The sequence below is a fragment of the Pristiophorus japonicus genome, chromosome 3 (genome assembly GCF_044704955.1).
Source record: "Pristiophorus japonicus isolate sPriJap1 chromosome 3, sPriJap1.hap1, whole genome shotgun sequence".
In the NCBI taxonomy this organism is placed as follows: Eukaryota; Metazoa; Chordata; class Chondrichthyes; family Pristiophoridae; genus Pristiophorus; species Pristiophorus japonicus.
Window position 1 is genome coordinate 266,134,859 of NC_091979.1, and position 24,724 is coordinate 266,159,582.

Here is a 24,724-nt window from a genome sequence, read left to right on the forward strand (position 1 = left end):
CCTCACAGCTCACACCGCCACCCAGCTTAGTGTCATCTGCAAACTTGGAGATATTACATTCAATTCCTTTGTCTAAATCATTGATGTATATTGTAAATAGCTGGGGTCCCAGCACCCCACTGGTCACTACCTGCCATTTTGAAAAGGACAGTTTATTCCAGCTCTCTGCTTCCTGTCTGCCAACCAGTTCTCTATCCCCATCATGTGCTTTAATTTTGCACACCAATCTTGTGTGGGACCTTGTCAAAAGCCTTCAGAAAGTCCAAATACACCACATCCACTGGTTCTCCCTTTTCCACTCCACTAGTTACATCCTCAAAAAATGTTAGGTTTGTCAAGTATGATTTCCCTTTTATAAATCCATGCTGACTAGGACCAATCCTGTCACTGCTTTCCAAATGCACTGCTATTTCATCTTTAATAATTGATTCCAACATTTCCCCCACCACTGATGTCAGACTAACCAGTCTATAGTTGTTTTTTCTCCCTCTTTTTAAAAAAAAAAGTGGTGTTACATTAGCTCCCCGACAGTCCATAGAAACTGATCCAGAGTCAATAGAATGTTGGAAAATGACCACCAATGCATCCACTATTTCTAGGGCCACTTCCTTAAGTACTCTAGGATGCAGCCTATCAGGCCCTGGGGATTTATCGGCCTTCAATCCCATTAATTTCCCCAACACAGTTTCCTGACTAATAAGGATTTCCTTCAGTTCCTCCTTTTCGCTAGACCCTCAAACCCCTAGTATTTCCAGGTGGTTATTTGTGTCTTCCTTAGTGAAGACAGATCCAAAGTATTTGTTCAATTAGTCTGTCATTTCTTTATTCCCCATTATAAATTCACCCGAGTCTGACTACAAAGGACCTACATTGGTCTTGACTAGTTTTTTTCTATTCACATATCTATAGAAGCTTTTGCAGTCAGTTTTTATGTTCCCTGCAAGCTTCCTCTCGTACTCTAATTTCCCACTCCTAATTAAACCCTTTGTTCTCTTCTGCTGAATTCTAAATTTCTCCCAGCCCTCAGGTTTGCTGCTTTTTCTGACCAATTTATATGCCTCTTCCTTGGATTTAACACCCTAATTTCCCTTGTTAGCCACCGTTGAGCTACCTTCCTGGGTTTTATTTTTAATGCAGACAGGGATGTACAATTATTGAAGTGATCCATGTAATCTAGAAATGTCTGTCATTGCCTATCCACTGTCAACCCTTTAAGTATCATTTGCCAGTCTATCCTAGCCAATTCAGATCTCATACCATCGAAGTTACCTTTCCTCAAGTTCAGGACCCTAGTCTCCGAGTTAACACTGTCACTCTCCATCTTAATAAAGAATTCTACCATATTATGGTCACTCTTCCCCGGGGGGCCTCGCACAACAAGATTGCTAATTAGTCCTCTCATTACACATCACCCAGTCTAGGATGGCCAGCCCTCTAGTTGGCTCCTCGACATATTGGTCTAGAAAGCCATCCCTAATACACTCTAGGAAATCCTCCTCCACCACATTGCTACCAGCTTGGTTAGCTCAATCTATACGTAGATTAAAATCTCCCATGATAACTGCTGTACCTTTATTGCACGCATCCCTAATTTCCTGTTTGATGCCATCCCCAACCTCACTACTACTGTTTGGTGATCTGTACACAACTCCCACTCGTGTTTTCTGCCCTTTGTATGGTTAGAGCTGCGGAATACCAGATTCCACATCATCCAAGCTTATGTCCTTTCTTACTATTGGTTAATTTCCTCTTTAACCAGCAACGCTGCCCCACCTACTTTTCCTTTCTGTCTATCCTTCCTGAATGTTCCCAGCCTTGGTCACTCTGGAGCCATGTCTCCGTAATCCCAATTATATCATAATCGTTAATAGCTGCCTGCACAGTTAATTCATGCACCTTATTACGAATACTCCTCGCACTGAGGCACAGAGCCTTCGGGCTTGTCTTTTTAGCACGGTCAGTTAAAATAAAACAAAAAGGTAGTGTTACAAGTAAAACCTACCTGACAAAGGAGTACCCCTTTTCTGGGAAAACTCTGATCTCCATGATTTGCCCAAATGGTGAAAAAGTCTGACGCATAAGCTGTTCTATAAGAGTTGAAAGATTATAAATGTTACAATATACACATGTTGCGTTAATAAATGTTCATCCATTTGTTACACATTTAAATCGATGTTGTCCATACCTGTTAGACCAGATGCGATACCTCCACAGTAGACAGTACAATTTGTGGAACTGGACTGATTGACTACTTCTTCAAATCTCAGATGTTTAGAACTACCTATAAAGAAAATGTCAGTCTCATCAACCTGCAAGCAGATATACATTCATTATGACTGGCCATTTCAAGAGTTTGTCAGAAGGAGCTGGGAGAAAAGATTCCATCATCTAATTGTATGCAAGTTACTAATTGTGCTGTATAGCACAATCACCACATGAATAATTTAATCAAATAAATATGAATAGTCGAAGTGGCTCACGCATGATATTTTGCACCTTCCAAATTGATGATGCAATGAGAATCCTAGTTTGCAATACCACTGGATATAAATGCAATAATGGTTAGCCCTGAGCAATGCTAACTCAGTACAGCAGAATCTAAAAGTTTGATAACAGAATTTTCATAAAAATGACAAATGGGCCATTTGGCCCAATCAGTCCATGTTGGTGTTTATCTGATATATGAGCAGTAGTTCTAATCCCATATGCCCACTCTGTGCCACATCCCCTGTCCTATAACCACATATCTCAACTATTCTTAAATCGTTAGTCTACAGCCTCACAACCCCAGGTAAAAAAAACATTTGTCTTGCTCTCCATCTTAAATCCCGTACATTTAATTTTATCCATGTTGCCTTTCATTGGAAAGTGTTTCTATCTACTCCATTCCTTCATTATTTTAAAACACCAATCACCCCTCAATTCCCTCTGTTCAAATGAACAGCCCTAATTCACTGTCTCCTCCCCCCAATCTTTCTTGGCATTCCTGCTAACAAGCAGCATCTTGGTAAATCAGTGCTGAACCCCCTTAAAAAAGCAAAATATCGAAACATAGAAAATAGTTGCAGGAGTAGGCCATTCAGCCCTTCAAGCCTGCACCACCATTCAATATGATCATGGCTGATCATGCATTTCAGTACCCCATTCCTGCTTTCTCTCCATACTCCTTGATCCCTTTAGCTGAGAGGGCCACATCTAACTCCCTTTTGAATATATCTAACGAACTGGCCTCAACAACTTTGTGGTAGAGAATTCCACATGCCCACAACTCAGTGAAGAAGTTTCTACTCATGAGTGCTTGAAATCGGAGACAAACAGAAAATGCTGGGAATACTCGGCAGGTCAGACAGCAATCGTGGAGACACAGATTTAATGCTTCAGGTAGATGACCTTTTGACAGAACTGGGGGAAAGTGATAAAAAGATAATTAATCCGAGATATTAACGGTTTCTCTCTCGAGATGTGGAGTATTCCCAACACTGTTTTTATTTCTTCACCCTTTCTGGTTACCTCAAAATCCTTACATAGTGTGCAACCAAAATTGCTAACAGTACTCCAACTGCAGTATTAAGGTTTGATATAGATTCACATTGACTTTTTATAGTCTAACCCTCTTGCCACAAAACCCAATATCCCATTAACTTTTTAGTAATGGATTTCCAAACTGTTGTTTAACAGAAAGCTGCTTGTAATACCTTGTGAACTGTAACCCCAAAATCTCGGCTTTTTCATAGTTCTCCTACAAAGTATTTTTTTATAAACCAAAATGTACCATCTCAGAATTTCACATGCCAATTTTTTTGCTCATTCCACCATTTTACTGATATGCTTCCGTTGTGTCTTAAAATTTGGACACCACTTCCTCTAGCCCTATATCCAAATCATTGATGTACACCGAATAGTAACAGTTCCAGAACTGAACCCTGGGGGACAGCACTACTCACTTCCAACCACCCCAAGAAATTGCCCTTAAATCCTAGTTCTTAAATCCAATTTGGTACCTTCCACCCCCGCAATATTCTCTTGTGTGGTACCATGTCAAAGGCTTTCCACATACATTCCCCATTGATCACCTCCTCAAAAGAATGCCATCAAGTTTGTCAAGAACAATCTGAAATCTGCATAGGGCTATCCTAAATCTAGTTATATCTTCTAGATATTTAGTCATTTCACCTTTAAAGATTTTAAAATGCTCCTTGCCACTAACTGGGCTGTAATGACCTGGCTTCATGTTTATAAAAATGGGTATTAATTTGCCATTCTGGCAAATGTACTCTAAAGAACGCCTGAATACAATTTCTGGGGCATTTGCTACTTCAAAGAATGTGGTTCACTTATAGGGCCCAAATTTGCCCAGGAGTTGCTCCATTTTTTTGGGAGCAACTCGATTTCTCTGGAGTATCTTAAAAATCCCCATCTGCACATTTAATTTGCACCAGTGAGTTAGTTAAGATTCTTTTTTGTGTTTTGTTTCCCCCCCCCCCCCCCAAAAGGGTGCGTTACTAGCCACCTACGCCTGTTTTGGCCATTTAAGCCAGTTTGGACAGCTAATAGTTGCTCCAAACTAACTTAGGCCATCGTATGTGGCCAATTGCGGCCGCACAGAAAACTCTTGCGGAGAGTTAAGAAATCAGCACAGGTAGCCAAAGATTTTGGGGGGGGGGGGAAAGAGAAGGGAAGCGGAGAGGACCTGGCAACGGACTAAACACCTTCACAACAACATTCAAGAAGCATAAAAACCATCAATAATAAAATAAAACAAGTCCTACCTTCATAACACGGCCTGGGAAGTCAGCAGGCCTGCCGGTGCGAGAGGCCACTATTGGGGAGAGGTGTGGGTGGGAGAGACACCCGGGCAGGAGTGTGAGCGCAGGTAACTAACTGGCACCACACAGCAGGCTGGGCTCGCAGAACACGGAGATTGCAGGAGTCAACTCAGAGGGACTGGCGGACTACTCTCTCCCCACCCAGCTCCCCTCGCCAATCAAAACACTCCTCATTAAACAAAGCACAACCATCAATAAATAAAAAATAAAACTCAAGTCGTACATCGGCCCGGAAAGTCAGCGGGCCGGCCGGTGCGGGAGGCCACTCGGCCGGGGATAGATGCAGGACTCTCTCCAGGATGTGCAGCAGCCCGGCGCACATTGTGAGGCTACTCAGCCTGGGATAGGGGTGGGACATCAGGTCCCACGCTGCAGAGGAGCTACTGCGCATGCGCGAAACCTCCAGTGCGCATGCATTGAGCTGCCGGCACTATTCAGCGCAGGGCCCTAGCTCCGCCCCCTAATTGAATTGCCACGCTAAGCACAAGGACAGTCGACAGAGTGGAGAGAATACGGGGATATCTTTACGGTGCCGTTTTGAGCGTAGAAAGTTGCCGCACCACACGCGAGTGCCGAAAAAACCGGAGGGCCAAATTTGGGCCCATAGTAATTGGCCATTTTTGTGCAAAAAGTGTTGCAAACAGTTAATAAACCACTTAATTCATCTGCAAAACATTTATACGGCCTCGAATTCATTTCAAAAGGTTTGTTCATTTTTTGTGTGCTTGTGATTTGTTTGTCTTTCAAAGTCATTAATTCAAGTTAGGAAAACTATAGGCGCCAGTACCTAGTTTTTAAAATCACAACATTAAGGGCAAATACAAATTCTCATCAATTCAGTCATTATAGAAACCCAGAAGCTGTTTAATGCCAAAGACAGTAATACTGGGGACCTTCAAGCTTAAAAACAATATAATTAGATTGTGAAACTTACTTTCTGGTGCACTCTTTGGAGCTGGTGGCTTACGCGTTGCCCAGTTTGTTCGAATTTGCCGGCCTCCCAACCACTGTCCACCCATGTGCACAATTGCATTTTCTGCATCCTATGGACAACAGATAAAGAATGTAGAAGTGATGAAAATTCTGCCTCTTGATTATTAAATTCAAGGGCCACTATGCTTCAGACTGGAACAGTATTAAAAAATGATAAAGATAGAAGATAGCATGAGAGTAAACTAGCAAGAAATATGAAAAACAGACAGCAAGAGCTTCTACAGGTATATAAAAAACAGCAAATAGCTAAAGTAAACGTTTGTCCCAGAGGATGAGACTGGAGAATTAATGGGAAACAAGGAAATGGCAGAGACTTTAAAAAAATATTTTGTATCAGTCTTGACAGTAAAAGACATTAAAAATATCCCAATAATTGATAATCAAGGAGCTATGGGGGGGGTGGGGGGGGGGGGATGAGAGAACTTAACAAAAAAAACAAACACCATCACTAGGAGATAAAGTACTAGGCAAACTAATGGGACTAAAAGATGGTTAAGTCCCCTGGACCTGATGGCCTGCATCCTAGGGTCTTGAAAGAAGTGGCTGCAGAGATAGTGGATGCATTGGTTGTAATCTACCAAAATTCCCCGGATTCTGGAGAGGTCCCAGCAAACTGGAAAACCGCAAATAAAACACCCTTATTTGAGAGGGAGACAGAAAGTAGGAAACTATAGACCAGTTAGCCTAACATCTGTCATTGGAAATATGCTGGAGTCCATCATTAAGGAAGTAGTAGCAGAACATTTAGAAAATGGGGAACGAGTTGATGTCGTGTATTTGGATTTCCAGAAAGCATTCGATAAGGTGCCACACAAAAAGTTATCGCACAAGATAAGAGCTCATGGGGCTGGGGGTAATATATTAGCATGAATAGAGGATTGGCTCACAAAAAACAGTGTTGGGATAAATGAGCCATTTTCAGGTTGGCAAACTAACTAGTGGGGTGCCACAGGGATCAGTGCTCAACTATTTACAATTTATATTAATGACTTGGATAAAGGGACCGAAGGTAACATAGCCAAATTTGCTGATGATACAAAGATAGATGGGAAAGCAAGTTGTGAGGAGGATGCAAATAATCTACAAAGGGATATAGATGAGCTCAGTAACTGGGCAAAAATTTGGCAGATAGGCTATAACGTGGGAAAATGTGAGGTTATCCACTTTGGTAGGAAAAGTAAAACAAATTTAAATGGGGGAGCGATTACAAAATGCTGTAGTAGAGAGGGATCTGGAGATCCTTGTGCATGAAACACAAAAAGCTAGTATGCAGGTACAGCAACTAATCAGGAAGGCAATTGGAATATTGGCATTTATTGCAAGGGGGATGGAGTATAAAAGTAGGGAAGACCTGCTCCAACTGTACAGGACGTTGGTAAGGCCACATCTAGAGTACTGCATACAGTATTGGTCTCATTTAAAAAGGGATATACTTGCATTGGAGGCAGTTCAGAGAAGGTTCATAAGGTTGATTCCGGAGATGAAGAGGTTGTCATATGAAGAAAGGTTGAGCCTTTACTCATTGGAGTTTAGATGAATGAGAGATGATCTTATTGAAACATAAGATTCTGAGGGGGCTTGACAGGGTAGATGCAGAGGGGATGTTTCCCATCATGGGGGAAATCTAGAACTAGGGGACATAGTTTCAGAATAAAGGGGTCGCCCTTTTAAAATAGAAATGAGGAGGAATTTCTTCAGAGGGTCGTGAATTTTTGGAATTCTCTACCCTAGAGAACTGTAGAGGCTGGGTCTTTGAATATACTTAAGGTGGAGATACAGATTTTTGAATGACAAGGGAGTCAAGGGTTATGGGGAGCGGGCAGGGAAGTAGAGTTGAGCCCAGGATCAGATCAGCCATGATCTTATTGAATGGTGAAGCAGGCTCGAGGGGCCAAATGGCCTGCTCCTATTTATGTTCATTATAGACAGTGGTGATGCGAATATGAAAACATGCATTCACTTAAATCCCTTATTATTGACATACATGAACACATGTGGATGCAGCATACTGCTTCTGGGTCACTAGATGCTAAACCAGCCCAATTCAATTGCATCAATATGACACTTTGTATGCCACTATTTATATTTTAGTAACTACCTATTGCAGAATTAAAAACATTTAAAGGATGGATTGTGAAATAAATCTACAATGACAAGTATTTACTTTTAGTCCATAGGTCAACACAACCTCCACTTATGTAAATAAATCAAACATTTCACAAAGCCAATCATCTCTTGCTGCTTCAGCATTTACACACAACATACTTGCAAGTCGCCAAATTCTAGGCTACCCAGAGATAATCATTCATAAAAAGTTGGTCAAAGAAATAACGAGATCAGAACCAGATCAGCAGAAATTTTTGGATACAGAATTGCTGCAATTACCTGGAAACCTACATACTTACACATTTGCCCAACAGTAAAAACTTGGGTTTGTCGAATTCAAGTCCAAGCAATTTGCATTGAAAATTAAACTTAGAAATGCATGTTAATATTTAGGGAATTGATCCAATTATTGATAAGCCAAAAGGCATCACATTGCTTTTAACTTGACCAAATGGCCACTTTAGATGGCTTCTAAAATAGTTAGTTAGGTGTTAGCATCGATGTAGAGTGAGCAGAATGGTGGATCCCTGTGGGACTACACTACCAATCTGAAGCCAGATTTTAAAACTCTGTTCTTCTTTAACTAGTCCCTGGCTAAGAGGATGTGCAAAACACTCACGAGAATCAGGCAATACTGTTTTGTAACCTGCCACTACAAGTTGGGACAATGATCCTTCAAATGAGTTTGCTTTTAATGTTTCCTCCCTGCATTCCTGTCAGGAGGCAGCCAACCTACCTACCCATCCAACCCTCCCTCAGCTGAGACCTGAAACAGAGGGACACAGCTGCAAATACAAAATCAGATCATTTTGCATGTTTAACAGTTGATTTATAAAAAACTATTTAAAAAAATGGCAGTCAGCATCTTCTAAACCAGTAAATCACCAAAATTTAGCAGGTACATTTCATGAATAGGCGCTGTATTAAATATAACCAATTGCACCGAATGACTGTTCATACAATTCAAAGTAGTTGCTGATTTAGTTCATTGCATCACTTGAGAAAGCACTATGCAAAACTGTCCTTTAGATTTTACACTTGTAGAAAATTCCGGGCGTACAAATAATTACCTGTGCATAGACCCAAATATTACTGGGAGGAGGTTCAATCAAATTCTACACCTCAATGAATTAAGCTCATTCATCAATATTTTAAGCAGTAGTTGACCAGGGATAGCTCTCTACAGTTCCAAATGTGCGCTACTACTTTTATCTACAACTTGCTTTCACTAGTTTCTACAGGAGATAGCCCACCCAAATAATGTGCACATTTTTCTATTCATTATATCCAAATTGCTAAAATCTTAATTTCTGTATGTTTTAGAAATTCAGATTTTTAAAAAAAATGGATAAATGCACTAACTGGTATGTTAGAACTATACAGGCACAAAAATACACAAATCTTGGTCAGGATGTAGATAAAATACAATTTTCAGTTCTGAGCATTTTAGGCAACAGGTCGAAGGCGCAGAAAAAAATTAATTAGGACGATTTCAGGGATTAGAGGTTTTAGGTATGAGGACACACTAGAGAACTTGTATTTTCTTTTAAAAATTTAGACAAGTGCAAAGTCAAATAGTTGGGGATACAGAACAAGCAGAGGGATTACAGGATTAATGGGAAATACTGAGCAAACCAAATCAGGAAAGATCTAAATAAGCCACTAAATAGAGCACTCAAAACAATGTCTGGCTGCAATCAAGAAAGCTAAAAGGATATTAGGTTGTGCAAGTGGAGTGGAGTGTTTTTTTTAAATAATGAAGGGCTTTAATAGAGTGAATAAGGAAAGACTATTTCTTCTGAATTCAGTGATGAGGTCATGAATTTTAATCTGTCACTAAGTGAGGAGAGGGGGAAAAATTCTTTACATGTTGTTCGACTTTCAATGCTATAAGCTTCTTCGAGAGGAGAACATTAAGGGAGGATATGTTGATGTTTTCAATTAGTAAAGCCCAGGGAAACAATGAATTCGGGCCAACTCAGCTGTTACGGAACTGAACGAAGGAATATAAAGTAAGAGGCAGGATATAAGGAAACATTACTGAGAAAATGGCCAATTTTTGGAACAGCTGACCAAGTGAAGTTGTTTCTTAGATCTCAGACATAAAATTGAACAATTTTTTGAAAAATACACTAATGGATAGAGTGGCTAGGAGAAGAACTGGATCTGTGGCTTATACAGCCGATTTTCTAGGACTTGGAAACACAAACATGGTGATTCAGGCTGTCAGTTGATAAGTGTGTGATATATATCATGCATTTGAAATATTGGTGGAGTTTCAAAATGGAGCACTTTAAATAGTTAAATTGTTAAGCAACAACATTGTAGTCCAGAGAACTTACCAGTTTACTGTAGAAAGATACAAATCCATAGCCTTTAGATTTCCCAGTTGCCAAATCTTTTACAACACGAGCATCCCTGTGTGAACAGATACAATTGAATGAGTAAAAATGTAAAACACCCCTGAACAAAATAAAAAGGAACCACACACACTGTATTGTCAGCACAAGTCAACTTTGAAAAAAAAAATGGGATTTTTATAATCCCACCATAACAAACTAATCGTTCTATCCGGTTACAACTTAACCTTTAGTGCAGTGGTAAATAGAAAAAACATGCAAATTGTAGTATCCTGAACTCTGTTTCACTAATTATATTGAACTGGAAACCATGAACTCTTTAGATTTTAAAAAGACTAACCCTCACTTGCACTAAACTGTGATATAGTCTGTAGTACAAAATACAATTCAGATTCCAATTTTCCTTAACCATGCAGTTCTATATAGAGCCTTTAATAATGTGTGTTCTACCTAGCCACATAAATATTTGAAATATAAAAATTCAGAAAAGAGAAAAAAAATAGGAATTAAAAAAGGCATACATCGCCTGTTAACTGAATTCTTTATTTTTCTTGGTATGGTCAATTCTCTACCCTCTTTTTGGACTGTGGGCAGCTGTAAATTTTGAAAAATTGAGACTTTCAGAAATTTAGAAAATGAATATGAAACTAAAACAATACTAAGCACACCAGTACGAACAACAATTACATAGGATTTGTAAGCACGTCAATAGGATTGGGAATACGAAATTCGCACTATATAGAGCACATTAAAATGTTAACAATCAAGTCTAAGAAATTTATAAAAAAGAGAATAAATAGAAATGAGAAAAAAAAACTACAACTGAGTTAATGAACTTCCAGTGTGCACAGTTCCTTGCAGTTAGCCATGGGGATCCTGTCCATTCTTAACAGCAATTCTGTAAAATAACCAGAATGCTATTACTTTTAATTATGACTTGAACTACAAAAAGCTGCACATTTCTCCATTATTTTCTGTAGCCTGTGTACAAGCAGTCTTACAAGTGCTCTTCTGTTGAATTTACACTAGCTTATTAGTATTTTAGGTAATTGAAGTAGATGAGAAGCACGAAAGAAGCAATACATACTCAACCAATGTCATTACAACACAGGTAGTTGACAGTATAAAGGATACTCAAAAGTGTAGGTTTAAGTGCAAGCAAGCAGAGAATTTTAAAAAAGGTGTTAATTTGTGTATTTGAATACATTGTAATGTAGCATGTACTGAACGTTTCATTTTTAAATATTAATAGAGGTGTCAAGAAACAGCAAACGTTAGTGGATGCAGTGGCCTTAGCATGCATTTTGAATACTAAAAAATATTTCCAAAGTCTGCCAGCAACATCTACTGGTAGAAAACTGGTACTACATATTAATCTATACTGCCTCAACTCATCTGTTGCTGAAACCCTCATCCATGCCTTTGTCACCTCTAGACTTGACTACTCCAACACACTCCTGGCTGGCCTCCCATATTCTAACTTGGTCATCCAGAAATCGGCATCCCATATCCTAACTCGCACCAAGTCCCGCTCACCCACCTACATTGGTTCCCGGTTAAGCAAAATCTCAATTTTAAAATGCTCATCCTGATTTACAAATCCCTCCATGGCCTCACCCCTGCTCCCTCTCAATTCCTTCGGCCTCACAAACACCCTCCCCCCACCTCCTCTTAACCATTGGTGGCCATGCTTTGTGTTGCCTGGACCCTAAACTCGAACTCCCTCCCTAAACCCCTCTTTCCTCCTTTAAGACGCTCCTTAAAACCTACCTCTTTGACCAAGCTTTTGGTCATGTGTCGGAATTTCTTCATGTAAACACTCTTGTGAAGCGCCTTGGGACATTTTACGACGTTAACGGCACTATATAAATACAATTAAGTTGTTATACTGCCCAGTTAGGAGTTAGATGTTGGCCCATAATTTGATGGAAAAATGGAGTGTTTCACGGAGCATGCCATTAGTAGTGCATTAAAAATTCCAGCAATTTATGGCAATGAAGAGATAGACTATCAGTTGCAAATCGTCACAAATTGCTGGACGAGTTGCAACGCTCCATTAACTTCCTAAAAATGGGATCTTGCCGTCAACTTCCTCACGTGTATCAAGAAATTGTTGGATGTGTGCTGTAAATATGATTTAAAACTTGCCGTAGAAAGTTAGGGCTGCTATTTCATGGGGTGATTACTAATCCTGACATGGCACCCACCCTTAGCGGCACAGGAAGAGACCTGAGACCAAACTGCTGTAGCTTCTTTAATTTAAAATTTTTACTTTTTCTGTCTCTTTTCCTCTCTCCAATCTTTCTTTTTCCCCTTTATTGCTCTCTATTGAATTGGACTCTTCATTCACCACATTTTCTTAGTCATTCATTGGATCTTTCTCGACCCCATTCATTCTTTCTTTCTCCATCCTTAAAATTGGTCAAGGTGCACTATTGGTCCAGTCATTCACCTCGCACTCCAGCAATTTGCAGTGCAAAAATATGGAGCCGAAGGAGGACTTTTAAAAAAAAAACCTCCACTCATGTCACTGGCTGCGAGATGCCCCGCTCTAGCAAATTATGGGCCATTTATGTGGTCACAGAAAATAATTAAGGCTAAACTCCAGCATTCACTTCAAGCTTATTTACATGGCAGACTACCTCAATAATAGAAATCTAAGTTAAAAATATAGAAACAAACCATATTGGTATGGCAATTTAAACTACCCAAGCATGGAATCCGTATCAACAAACTGACGGGCCTGGATCACACATTCTAAACAAATGCCCAATTTATCATTGTTCTAGACTTCAGAGCACAAAAGCTTTGCTACACAACCCAATTTGATTTCTAGTAAGGATACCAAGATTGGCTATCAGAGCAGACCACCTACCAAAAGTAGTCTTCCCAGCATCCAGACCAGCTCGTCAATCTCTGGAAATACTGAATACACACAAACTGCTGGCTGGTTTCTCTTATTTGATTTGAGCACATCTTTTTGCATGCACAATAATGTCTACTGAATTGCACTGGCTGAGTTTCATCCTCAGCCCGATCTCCTCCTCCTTCCCTACCCCCAAATCAATTACATTCAGAGTCTCACAATCCCCAGCAACCACAAATGGCCTGGGCTCAAATCCAGCCTCAAGCATAGCACTTAAAATGCAACCAACCATATTCTGTTAAACTAGATTTAAAAAAAAAAAAATTGTACAGCATGTTTCAGTACAATTCCCTACTCTTGAAATCAAATTGAAAGCAATATAAATTTAAGGCAACTTAATTCCCAGCTTATGATTAAGCTTCATAAAAACATATGCATGCACATTGGATGAATTGATGACAATTTTAAAAGTAAATAGGCACAAGTTGTGCAAATCAAGTCAACCTGGAAAACAACCAAGATTGTTTTCAATCACCCAGATTTTCACAATACAAAAAAAACCAAATGAAACAAAACCCACATAAAATGCTTGTAGCATACATGACCCACCCCTGTGATTTCCCTTTCTCTTCAGTCATTATTTAGTGACCTATTAGCTCAGCATCTAATGGCCTAAAAATGCTTTCCTTTTCATTTCAAAACTTCAAAGACAATAGCCAAATAATAAGCAATAAGCAGTTAAGTCATAGAATAAGTACAAGGCAAAACCTGAATAATAAAACAATGCAAGACACAAAATGCAAACAGTCCACTTAAAATTACATCAGTTAACAGAGAATCAGCTATGGAGCTTACAAACTCAATTCTTAAAACAGTCTAATTTGTTGGTAATATACTTGGCCCTGAATATTTTGAGTTGTTTCAATTTTAGGCACTAAGTGGTACTACATCTGGAGCATATTTGATGAGGCGGAATGGTAGTTACTGTTGTACTAGCTGCTCACATTGCTATTGACCAGGAGAAAGCTAGTGCTGTGTAACCTAAACTCTCCTTACCAACATCAAGCCATTAAAATATCTATTAAAACAGCCATCGTCACAATCATTACAAATGAACAGTGACTTCAACCAGCCAATGGAGGTTTTAAATTTTTTTTTTAATATAGTTTTGATGTTTAAATACTGACTGCATATCAGCCGCTGTTAAAATTACAATCCCAGCTCAATAGTTGTACCGAAGATACACCATTGACTTGACCTGTAAATAGATGGGGTACTTACAAAACAAGAACTTCTACATTAAGAGCTCCAAATAAAAACTATTTTTAAAAACCACGATAGACAAACATTTCACACTAAACTATTCCCTATGCAAGCATTAATGTGGGAGGCTCACTCTGAAAAAAGATGCATTACAAAATATGCACATTTTCAAAAGAAGCTCTAAATGTGAACTTTCTGAACAACCAGATCACAGAAATCAACACAGGTTCAACCTCCCAAATCCATTGTTTCAAAATACAGAATGTTCCAAAATCCTGACATCAATCTGATCCGTGGAGGGATCGTCTGAAATGTGCGCTTTTAAAATTTCTTTTAATAAATGGCGCAATACAAAATAGTTGTCCGAAAACCAGACATTTTTTCCCCAGTGATCATAGCTGCTCAACACTCACCATTAAACAGAGCATTAGAAAATATGGAATCGGTTCCCAAAACTGGCCTTTGCTTTCAAACCATGCAAATGCAATACCCCATGACCCCAAATTGGAAAATACATCGTACATGAAAGTCAGCCGGCTAAAGGTTTCCAAAATCCAGAATTATCCGAACCTCGGTCCCAAGGTTTCCGGATTTGGGAGATCGAACTTGTACTTCAAGCAGTAATCCCAATTAATTTAACCACTGTTCAAGCACCCACAGACTGTGACTAAAAATCTACCCATGTACATCAAATCCGTATGTTCTACTACAGTTGACATTATTGGTAAGTCAACAAAATTCCTAAACTCAAAATTAGTGCGAATACAAAAACATGCACTTTAGGAAAACCAACTCCTCATACTAATTTACTAAAATCAGAAAAAAAAACAAGACCATAAGAAATACGAGCACGAGTCGAGCCTGCTCCACCATTTAATATGATCATGGCTGATCAGATCATGGACTCTGGTTCACTTCCCTGCCCGCTCCCCATAACCCCTTCTTCCCTTATCAGTTAAGAAACTGTCTATCTCAATCTTAAATTTATTCAATGTCCCAGCTTGCACAGCTCTCACAGGCAGCGAATTCCACAGATTTACAACCCTCAGAAGAAATTCCTCCTCATCTCAGTTTTAAATGGGCGGCCCCTTATTCTAAGATTATGCCCTCTAGTTCTAGTCTCGCCCATCAGTGGAAACATCCTCTCTACATCCACTGTGTCAAGCCCCCTCATAATCTTATACATTTTGATAAGATCACCCCTCATTCTTCTGAATTCCAAATGAGTAGAGGCCCAACCGACTCAAGCTTTCCTCATAAGTCAACCCCCTCATCTCCAGAATCAACCTGGTCTCTGAACTGCCTCCAAAGCAAGTATATCCTTTTGTAAATATGGAAACCAAAATAGTAGCCATCATTAAGAAATATAAGCAGGAGTAGGCCATTTGGCCCCTCCAGCCATTCAATGAGATCATGGCTGATCTTGGCCTCAACTCCACTTCCCTGCCACTCTCCATAACCCTTGAATCGCAGTATTTGCATAAACTGACTTTACAGTGCAAACATTATTTCAAATCCTTGGCAGTTATATAAACAAATTCACGATCTGCCATGAGTGAACATTGGCATGGACTTACAGTATGTATGGCATTATAGATACAGCATGGTTTACATAAATTGAGGCCTAGTTCTATTTGACTTCTATATACCACGGATATATCAAAGCTTTAGAATAGAAGGTTAACTTCTTCCGATATAACTGAAATAGGCAACACAAATGGACATTTTTCCTCTTGGGACAGTTTCTCTTGGAGCCGATCTGGATAAAACAACTCCAGCTCAAAACAAAAATATATCATCTTTCACATCCATGGACATGTTTCTTGAAATAACCCTTAGAATCACTGAATCCAGGACAAATGACGGAAAGCTGCATTACTGGTGTGCATTTCTGAAATACCTGTACAATTGAAAAGGGCTGTCTTATTATAGCAGTGAAAAACTAAGATTCTGTACAGATACAATGCAGGTGAGGTGTATTTTAGTACCAGGAGCTCAGGGATCACCAAAACAGGTCTAAAGTAACTCCAACCTTACCTAGGGTTCCAATTCAAACAAAGACTTATCTATTTCAAATAGACTTATGAATTAGCACTACACCTATTCCAGCAAATATAAGTAACAAATACTCAAACTGCTACCAGTCAATCTTCCCCCAATTTTGTTTTGAGGTACATGAATTCAGAAAACCATTGTTTATTTGTCCAAATATTGGGTAGAAACAGAATGTAAAATTTAGGCACATTTTAAAACCTTACCGTACTTGGCAATTATATTTATGGACATAAATCACTTGAGGTAAATAGAGAAACCTTAGACCACCTACTTCCATCTCTTTAATATCACCCATCTCCATCCCATCTACTGCAGAAACCCTCATCCATGCTTTTGTTAACTCCAGACTCGACTATTCCAATGCTTAGGCCTCCTATCCACCATAAATTTGAGCTGATTCAAAACTGTGCAGCCAGTATTCTAACTCGCACCAAGTCCCTTTCTTGCCAACCTATATGTCCTGTCCAACAACTCCTCGAATTTAAAATGGTTGTGTTCAAATCCCTTCACGGCTTTGCCCCTCCCTATTCCTGCAACCTCCAAGCCTCCGAGAATTCTGCCTTCCAGTGTATCCAAGATTCCCTTCATCCCACCAACATCGGCCATGCCTTCAGCTATCTCGGCCCCAAGACAGACAGATCTTTTTTTAATCTATGACCGATAACTGAAAACCGACTCAAAAAAAGGTATCCCTTCCCCTTTAAACAGCTCAAGTTTTGAAATGGTTACATTAGCTTTTTGTTATGCAGGTGACATGTTACTGACTAGTCCATAGCAGATCCTACAAGACAGATCTCCTGCCTATAGATATTAATTGAATAAGTTTCTTTTGAGTAAAAAGGCTTCACCAAATAACGGGAAAAAAGCTACTGCATTTTCCTTACGCAAAAACGTTTAAATCCTCTTCAACTGTGAAGTGACAGAACTCAAGCGGGGGTATCCAGTTTCAGGCTGAATTGATTACTTTTTCTTTTATTAAAAAAAAGCTCTGAAATGAAAATGCTCAATGCACAATGTTTGAATTTTAAAGAACTGGAAAATACTTACGATATTCTACCAAAGGGGGCGAATGCAGATTTTAGATCCTCTGTGGTTATCTCAGGACTTAAGTCACCCACAAACACATGAAAATGATCTGAGAAGACAATACCAAACAATGAATGCAATCCTACACTTTTTTTCCTGTAATCTTAGATCATTAAACCATACACTGATGTGATTTCATTTTGTATAAGTATTCATTATTACCTGCCACTATCAGAGCCTTAACTTTATAGAAAATAAAAGCTAAAAATATTTTGAGAACAGTGCAGCTACAAGCTAGACACTAAAGGTCCTGTAACATGCTATAAACCAAATTTGACAGTGATGCACTGCTTAGAGAACAGAAGTCAAAGGAATAGTCAGCAAGAATTTAAAACAAACTGTTGTAATTCTGGGTGGACAATTAACAGAGTCTGATACTTCACTTGGATTTTCAAAAGGCATTTTGATGAAGTTTTACATAGAAAATATTTAAATAAATTTTGTGCCAAATTAGCTAGGAAAATGACTAAACAGGAAGCGATTATTAATTGAAAAAAATCTCTGCTCAGGGGTGTAGACATCTCTCTTGGGGCCCCTTACTATTAGCACCTTTGATTCTTGCACTGTCAAATTGTGTTTGGTAGCGTGCCTGGAGACATTTTACTGAAGAGGCTAGAAAAATACAACTTGTCGTAATATTTGCTTGATAACCAGTGGTGTGCTTGCGTGAAAAATAAGCAGTGCTAAAAGTAGATTTGATATATGGAACAAATAGGCAGAGAAGCAAAGTAGACTTTCCTATGATGAATATTAAATGAACAGAACAGTGAAAGGAAATATGTATAACAAAGTTGCATTATTCTGAAAAATCCATCAGATAAATATAATAGGGAGTAGGCCATTCGGACCCTCGAGCCTGTTGCGCCATTCAATGTTCCTCAACTCCACTTTCCTGTACTATCCCTATATCCCTTGATTCCCCTAGACTCCAAAAATCTATAGATCGCTGTTGTGAATATACTCAACGACGGAGCCTCCACAGCCCTCTGGGATAAAGAATTCCAAACATTCACCACCCTCCAAGTGAATTTCTCCTAATCTCAGTCCTAAATGGGTGAATACCCCTAGTTCTAGACTCCCCAGCCAGAGGAAACATCCTCCCTGCATCTACCACATCAAGCCTTGTAAGAATTCTGTATATTTCAATGAGATCACCTCAGTCGTCTAAACTCTCGAGAATATACACTTAGTCTCCTCAATCTCTCCTCATAGGACAATCCCAAGAATCAGTCTGGTGAACTTGCATTGCACTCCCAATGTGGCAAGTATATCTTTCCTTAGGTAAGGAGACCAAAACTGTACACAATACTCCAGGGGCGGTCTCACCAGGGCCCAAAATAATTGCATTAAGACATCTTTACTCTTCTACTCAAAACCTCTTGTAATAAAGGCCAACATACCATTTGCTTACTTAGTTGCTTGCTGTACTTGCATGTTAACTTTGTGATTTGTATACAAGGACACCTAGGACCCTCTGAACACCAACATTTCCCACTCAAAAAAACCTCTGCTTTTCTATTTTTCCTACTTAAGTGGATAACTTCACACTTCTCCACATTATATTCAATTTGCCATGTTCTTGCCCACTCATTTAGCCTGTCTATATCCCCTTGAAGCCTCTTTACATCCTCCTCACAACTTACATTCCCACTTAGCTTTGTATCATCAGCAAAGTTGGATATTGTACATTTGGCCCCCCTCATCCAAATCATTGATATAGATTGTGAACAGCTGGGGCCCCAAGCACCGATCCTTGTGGTACCCCATTAGTTAGTGTGCCAACCTGAAAATGGCCTGTTTAGTGTGCTAGGAACACGACTATAGGTTACAGGGATGGTCAAATACACCATAGGAGACAAGTGTTCCTGTACGGTTGGGTTCGGATAGGAGTTGTGTTTGTGATGTACAGCAGACCAGGGTTGATTAATGGAGATAGATGAATATTTGAGTCTTGCTGGGTTACCTTTGAGATTCAAGGTATATTTACACACAAGGCTCTTCAAGAGATTGTACAAGAGGGGCAGATTGCAGTCTGTGGAAAGAACAGGCTTGGTCAGCCAAATGGCCTTCCACATTCCATGTTTTATGTCCTAAATCACATGACTAAAAATGTAACTGCATAAATTGCTTTATCCAACTATGCACAATATATTTACATTAACTCCAATGCAATACTAATTTCATCAAGTTTTCTTTTAACTACTAGTTGTTAAATAAAACCTTGGGTGGCACTACAGGGTAACTTTTTACTTTGGGGGATTAGAGTTCCAATTTAGCCCAGGATTTAGGGATTGAAGTACCTTCTGTCCACAAGTCATAACTGTCCTATGCAAAATGAATTTAGGCACTCAACCGAATGCCTGGCTTGCATGGATCCACAGCACAAAATTGGCAGTCTAATTCCAGGGTTTTTTTTTGGGGGGGGGGGGGGGGAAGAGACAGGGTCGCAAAATTGGGTGGTTTGGAAAGGAGGAAAATATAATTAATGTTACAGAAGGTGTTCTTCTAAAATGGAGATTGAGCCGCAGAGAACTAGTTGCTTTACTGTGAATCTTGACCTGATGCCAACATGGATGCCTAAAAAGTGGAATGCATCTTCCAATATGGTACATCCCAATTTGCAGAGTTACAAAATGTTTAGTTTGAAAAAAATAATTAAAACCTTCATACACTCGAGTGTCTTTTATTGGAGCAAGTAAATAATGCTTTTGGACAATTGTGAACTGAAATCTGGGTTACAACTGTGTTCAACACTGAAATGCTATTCCAGTAAAGGATTTGAAGTTAACCAACGGAAAGGTGTTTTGAGGCAGTCATTCATATCTGCATAGTTGGACCAACTACTTCTAGAAAACATTTAAAAGGTTTCAATTAAAAAAATAATGGAAAACAGCTTCCCTCCGTTGATGAAACCACTGCAGTTTACATCTTTCATACAATGTCTTGGAACTATTCATTCTCCCATACAGAGCATTCAGTAAATGTACATAAATAGGTCAGCCTCTCCAATGAAGCACCACAGAAATACTTGTATGACCGGTTTACGAGTTCTATGGACACCAAGAAGTTTTTTTTTTTTAAAAAGCCATCAACCTACTATTTCTTGCTGGTTGAATTCCAGAACCAAATATTTATACATTTCCATTATACATCTTGAATTAACCATATAGTTTAATTTCTTACTAAGTATCAAGCTTTCAGGAAACAGCAAACACAACTCCGAGAAAAGGAGTAATGAAACAGGAAGTTTTGCGTCAATTCAAATGTTACACAATAAATACATTTGCATTAATAATTTACCCAGCATGTAAAGGAACAGAAGCTGCTGTCGGAACCATTTTCATCTTCCTTTCGGATAACCAAGTCCCCACCTCCCCCCACCCATAGAGAAACCAAAAGTGACAGGAAATAAAAGCTTTCAATTTGGTCAAACGAATTTGACTCAATATTCATCTGGAAATGCGGAGTCCAAAATTAGAAATTTCAAATTAGAAGGAAAAGTTTTTCCATATCAAGTAAACGTATAAAATGTGGCTGACTTATAATGCATTACTGGATTTAACATCTGCCCAACTCGAATCCCAAAATTGGAAAGCTCAGCTCTTGAACTGACAATTACAATTTCCCTCCATCTTCAAGACCTTTCAGCACTACACCATTCTTCAGTAGAGGCTTTTAGTTTAAGTGGTAAAAACTTGGATATAAAACTTTAAAAAAAGATGCAGAGTGCTCCATAGCAACTGGATTACCCAATTTACTTCAAGTGAGGCAAAGGGTTAAAAACACATTATTTCAAATGTGCAAGTGCACTGGACCATTACAGCATTGCTATACATGCGTAACATTCTATTTATTGAGAGATTAACCTTCAACATGCTGACATAAAAAAAAAACATAGCACTTACTAGTTGTATCTTTCTTCTGGCTGCTTGGTGTTGTTGCCCAGTTTACTTTGACCTCCTACAAAGTAATTTTAAAAAAGTGAAGCACTTCATTAAAATCAGCAATTACAATTGGCTTATTCTCACATTAAAACAAAAATATACAAGCATTTGAAATCTTGAACATTACACAGTTAAAAGATATACATAGTTTTATTCCTGCATATTAAAAGATGGAACCACCATGTAAAAATGTCTTTATATCCCACATGGAGTTCACATTAGCTGTATAAATAGCTTAATAGGTGTTTACTGTATTTACATAGAATTTACAGCACAGAAGCAAGCCAGTCAGCCTAAATGGTCGATGCTCGTAATTATACGCCATACAAAACTCTTCCACCTCATTACTTCTTCCAGCCCTGCCCTCACATCCCTCTATTCACTTCTCCCTCATGCATGCATCAAGCTTCCCTTCAATGTGTTAATGAGGAGTTCAACCACGATGGCAGCAAGTTCCACATTCTTGCCACTTTAAAGTCTATGTTATAATTATGGCCCCTTGATCTATCACCCACAAGTAGAAAAAGTTTCTTCACATCCACCCTTACCAAACCCCTTCATAATTTTAAAGTCCTTTATCAGGTCTCCTTCCAGTCTTCTCTTTTCCAGAGAAAGAGAGCCCACCCCTGCTCAATCTTTGCTGCTAGTTGTATCCTCCAAATTCTGATAATATCCTCAGAAATCTTTTGTAGTATGGCGACCAGAACTGCTCACATTACCCCTTGCTTGTATTCTATTTAGAACTTTGTTTGCACTCTTTATGGCCTTATCAATTTGTGTATTTGGAGTAAATATGTTTTGGTTACAGAATGTTCAAATTAATTTTGGCCCAAACCTTAGATTGTCCAGATTCACTAGAAGATTCCTTTAGTTTGTATTGACTGAAAACTGGAAATTTCCTGCCCCATACTAAAAACACTAATCAACCTGCAGGCTACACAAACTAGTATATTAAGACTGGTTGAAAAATCAACAGCTATGTTTTAGAATAGTTTAAGAAAAACAGCTCTACAATTCAAACCATTATTCCTGGAGGTCCCTTCAAAAACACATTTCCCAATGTTATATTAAATAGTCTGAAAAGAGCTCTTTAGCATTTTACTCACTCAATTACAGTTATTAGAGTTTATTATAAAATTTGGTACTTCACACCATCTTCAGTTTACAGACAGCTGAGAACCATTGGATTATTTTTAAAGTTAAAAAATGTCTGATTTATCAAATGATATTACAAGAACATTGCATTTTCTGAGGGGGTTAAAGCGATGGTTAAAATTTCACTAGAATTTTTTTTTACGGGCAAATAGGACTCCTCAAAACTGCAAAAGCAAGCCAATTTCTTCTACTCCTAACTAACCAAGGAATCAGACAGACACTTTTTCCAAATATTACAGCAATTATTATAGTTTACATTTTGCCAGCTTAAATGCTCTCCTCACTCACCCTTTAGATACGATAGCTTACCTTACCCATTATTTTACGGCCATTCATTGCAGCCAATGCAGCTGCTGCATCTCTATGCTCATAGAATTCCACAAAGCAATATGGATCATTGCTTGAATGCTGCAAAACAGAAAATCCAACAGAAGAGTTCACCCTTCTGCTTGCGGTTTGCTGAGAAGAAAAATTCATGAAAACTTAGTACAATGAAAACAAATGAAATACTTACAGATCTACATTATAAGCCTTTAACTTTTATAGCCAATCTGTCCACGAACAAAAACAATTCAAATGGAAATTACTGAAAATTTAACATTTCTGAACATTTTTAATGTAATACAGGGCTTCCCCTGGCTTTTAAATATAAAGAAAAATCAGTATTTTACTAGTTGAACCCTAAAATCATTAGTAAAAATTGCTAACCTGTTGGCTAACTTCCACAGCCAATGTTTTGTGCGGCAAAGAATAGCAAATATTGGGAGGGTTTAACTTTTGCAGAGATCTGCTGCAATTGCTGTGACACTGATCTTTCCCGTCTGCAATCTGTAATCAGGAATGGAGCTGAAAGTATGTCTTGAGTGAAGGGGGTTATTTTTTTTAATCTGGGAAGAAGGTATGGATGACTACTGCCACATGAACATCATCAGTTTTGTTTTTTTTTTAAAAAGAGTAAAATCCAATTTACAGGTAAATAGTAAATAGAATATCAAACAGGCAGGTGAAGCAGCTTAAGAGTTCAGTAAATGTGTCCATGCAAGATGGTACTTGCTCACAAACTTGAATTCATAATAGGAAGAAATTCTACTAGATCATTAAGGTGACTTGACGATTAACCCTGAGCTCTGACTATGAACTTTAATAAATGTGTCTACTTCTTCCCCCATGTATATAAAAATTACAAAATAGATGAAAAGTAGGAAACTAAACACTTCTCACATTTGAAAACTCAGATTATATTACATGTTGCATTTTGATTCAAAAATGCTACTGCAATTTTCAGAGGGCTAAAATGAACAGTGTGATTGGATACATTACCCATCATAACACCAAGTATGCACAGAGGATGCTTGGCTTAGTAATCAGTTGGTTACTGGAAATCAACATGCTCCCAAGTTGAAATGCATGCAAGTCTCCAAATTAATGAAACCCTCAACAGTTAAAGCCAAGTACTCAGCAAATAGGTGGACGCATAAATGACTTTGCGTCTTCAACGTTTGAAGAATTGGGCAATCATAATTCTCGGTTTTGCACCCACTTTTTGTAAGCTCTCAGTGAAGATTTTGGTTTTTGAAAATGCAAGTACCTGTACATGTAGACACACTAATAGATCATTTTCAAAAAGAACACCTGAATGATGTTTCAAGCCCGTTAAAAATTAAGCTTGCAGCAAATTTAGTTTCGACCTCAACACAATGGGCCGCATGGTCGGTGCTTCAATGCTGTGTTGAAATAAAGTCAATTCAGCACTGGTGTACGGATATAAAGTCACTCGAGGGGACTCAAAGGGCTTTGCTTTACAGAGATTCACGACATTTCTCTTCCTTAAAAATCAGTGACATAAATTAAGAATCCACATGAGAAAATACATTAATAATTTTTTGACAAAAAGCGAGCGACATCAAACCTTAAGTGCATCCTGATTTTTTATTGCATTAACTAAAGGGTTTACAGTAGAACTATCAGATCATAATCCTTGAAAAAGACTAGCGTGGTTGTAAAAATTTACATAAAGTACATTGAAGATTGCATTTTTTTTTTAAACGATAGAAATGACTAATGTATGGC

General features: G+C 38.6%; 1 protein-coding gene across 3 annotated transcripts in view; it reads right to left on the minus strand.

Annotated features, from left to right (window-relative positions):
* Positions 1-24,724, minus strand: part of tial1 (TIA1 cytotoxic granule-associated RNA binding protein-like 1) — a 36,004-nt gene that overhangs the window by 5,538 nt on the left and 5,742 nt on the right. Inside the window, exons 3-10 of one of the 3 annotated variants that reach the window (XM_070876658.1) lie at positions 23,363-23,482; positions 22,964-23,113; positions 21,461-21,515; positions 17,517-17,604; positions 10,268-10,343; positions 5,761-5,869; positions 2,186-2,281; positions 2,003-2,087 (exon numbers count right to left, since the gene is read on the minus strand). In XM_070876658.1, the coding sequence (XP_070732759.1) occupies positions 2,003-2,087; positions 2,186-2,281; positions 5,761-5,869; positions 10,268-10,343; positions 17,517-17,604; positions 21,461-21,515; positions 22,964-23,113; positions 23,363-23,482 (779 nt within the window). Of the gene's footprint in view, positions 1-2,002; positions 2,088-2,185; positions 2,282-5,760; positions 5,870-10,267; positions 10,344-10,806; positions 10,883-17,516; positions 17,605-21,460; positions 21,516-22,963; positions 23,114-23,362; positions 23,483-24,724 lie in introns of those variants that run through there. The other 2 variants (XM_070876659.1, XM_070876660.1) reach the window with 2 other exon arrangements.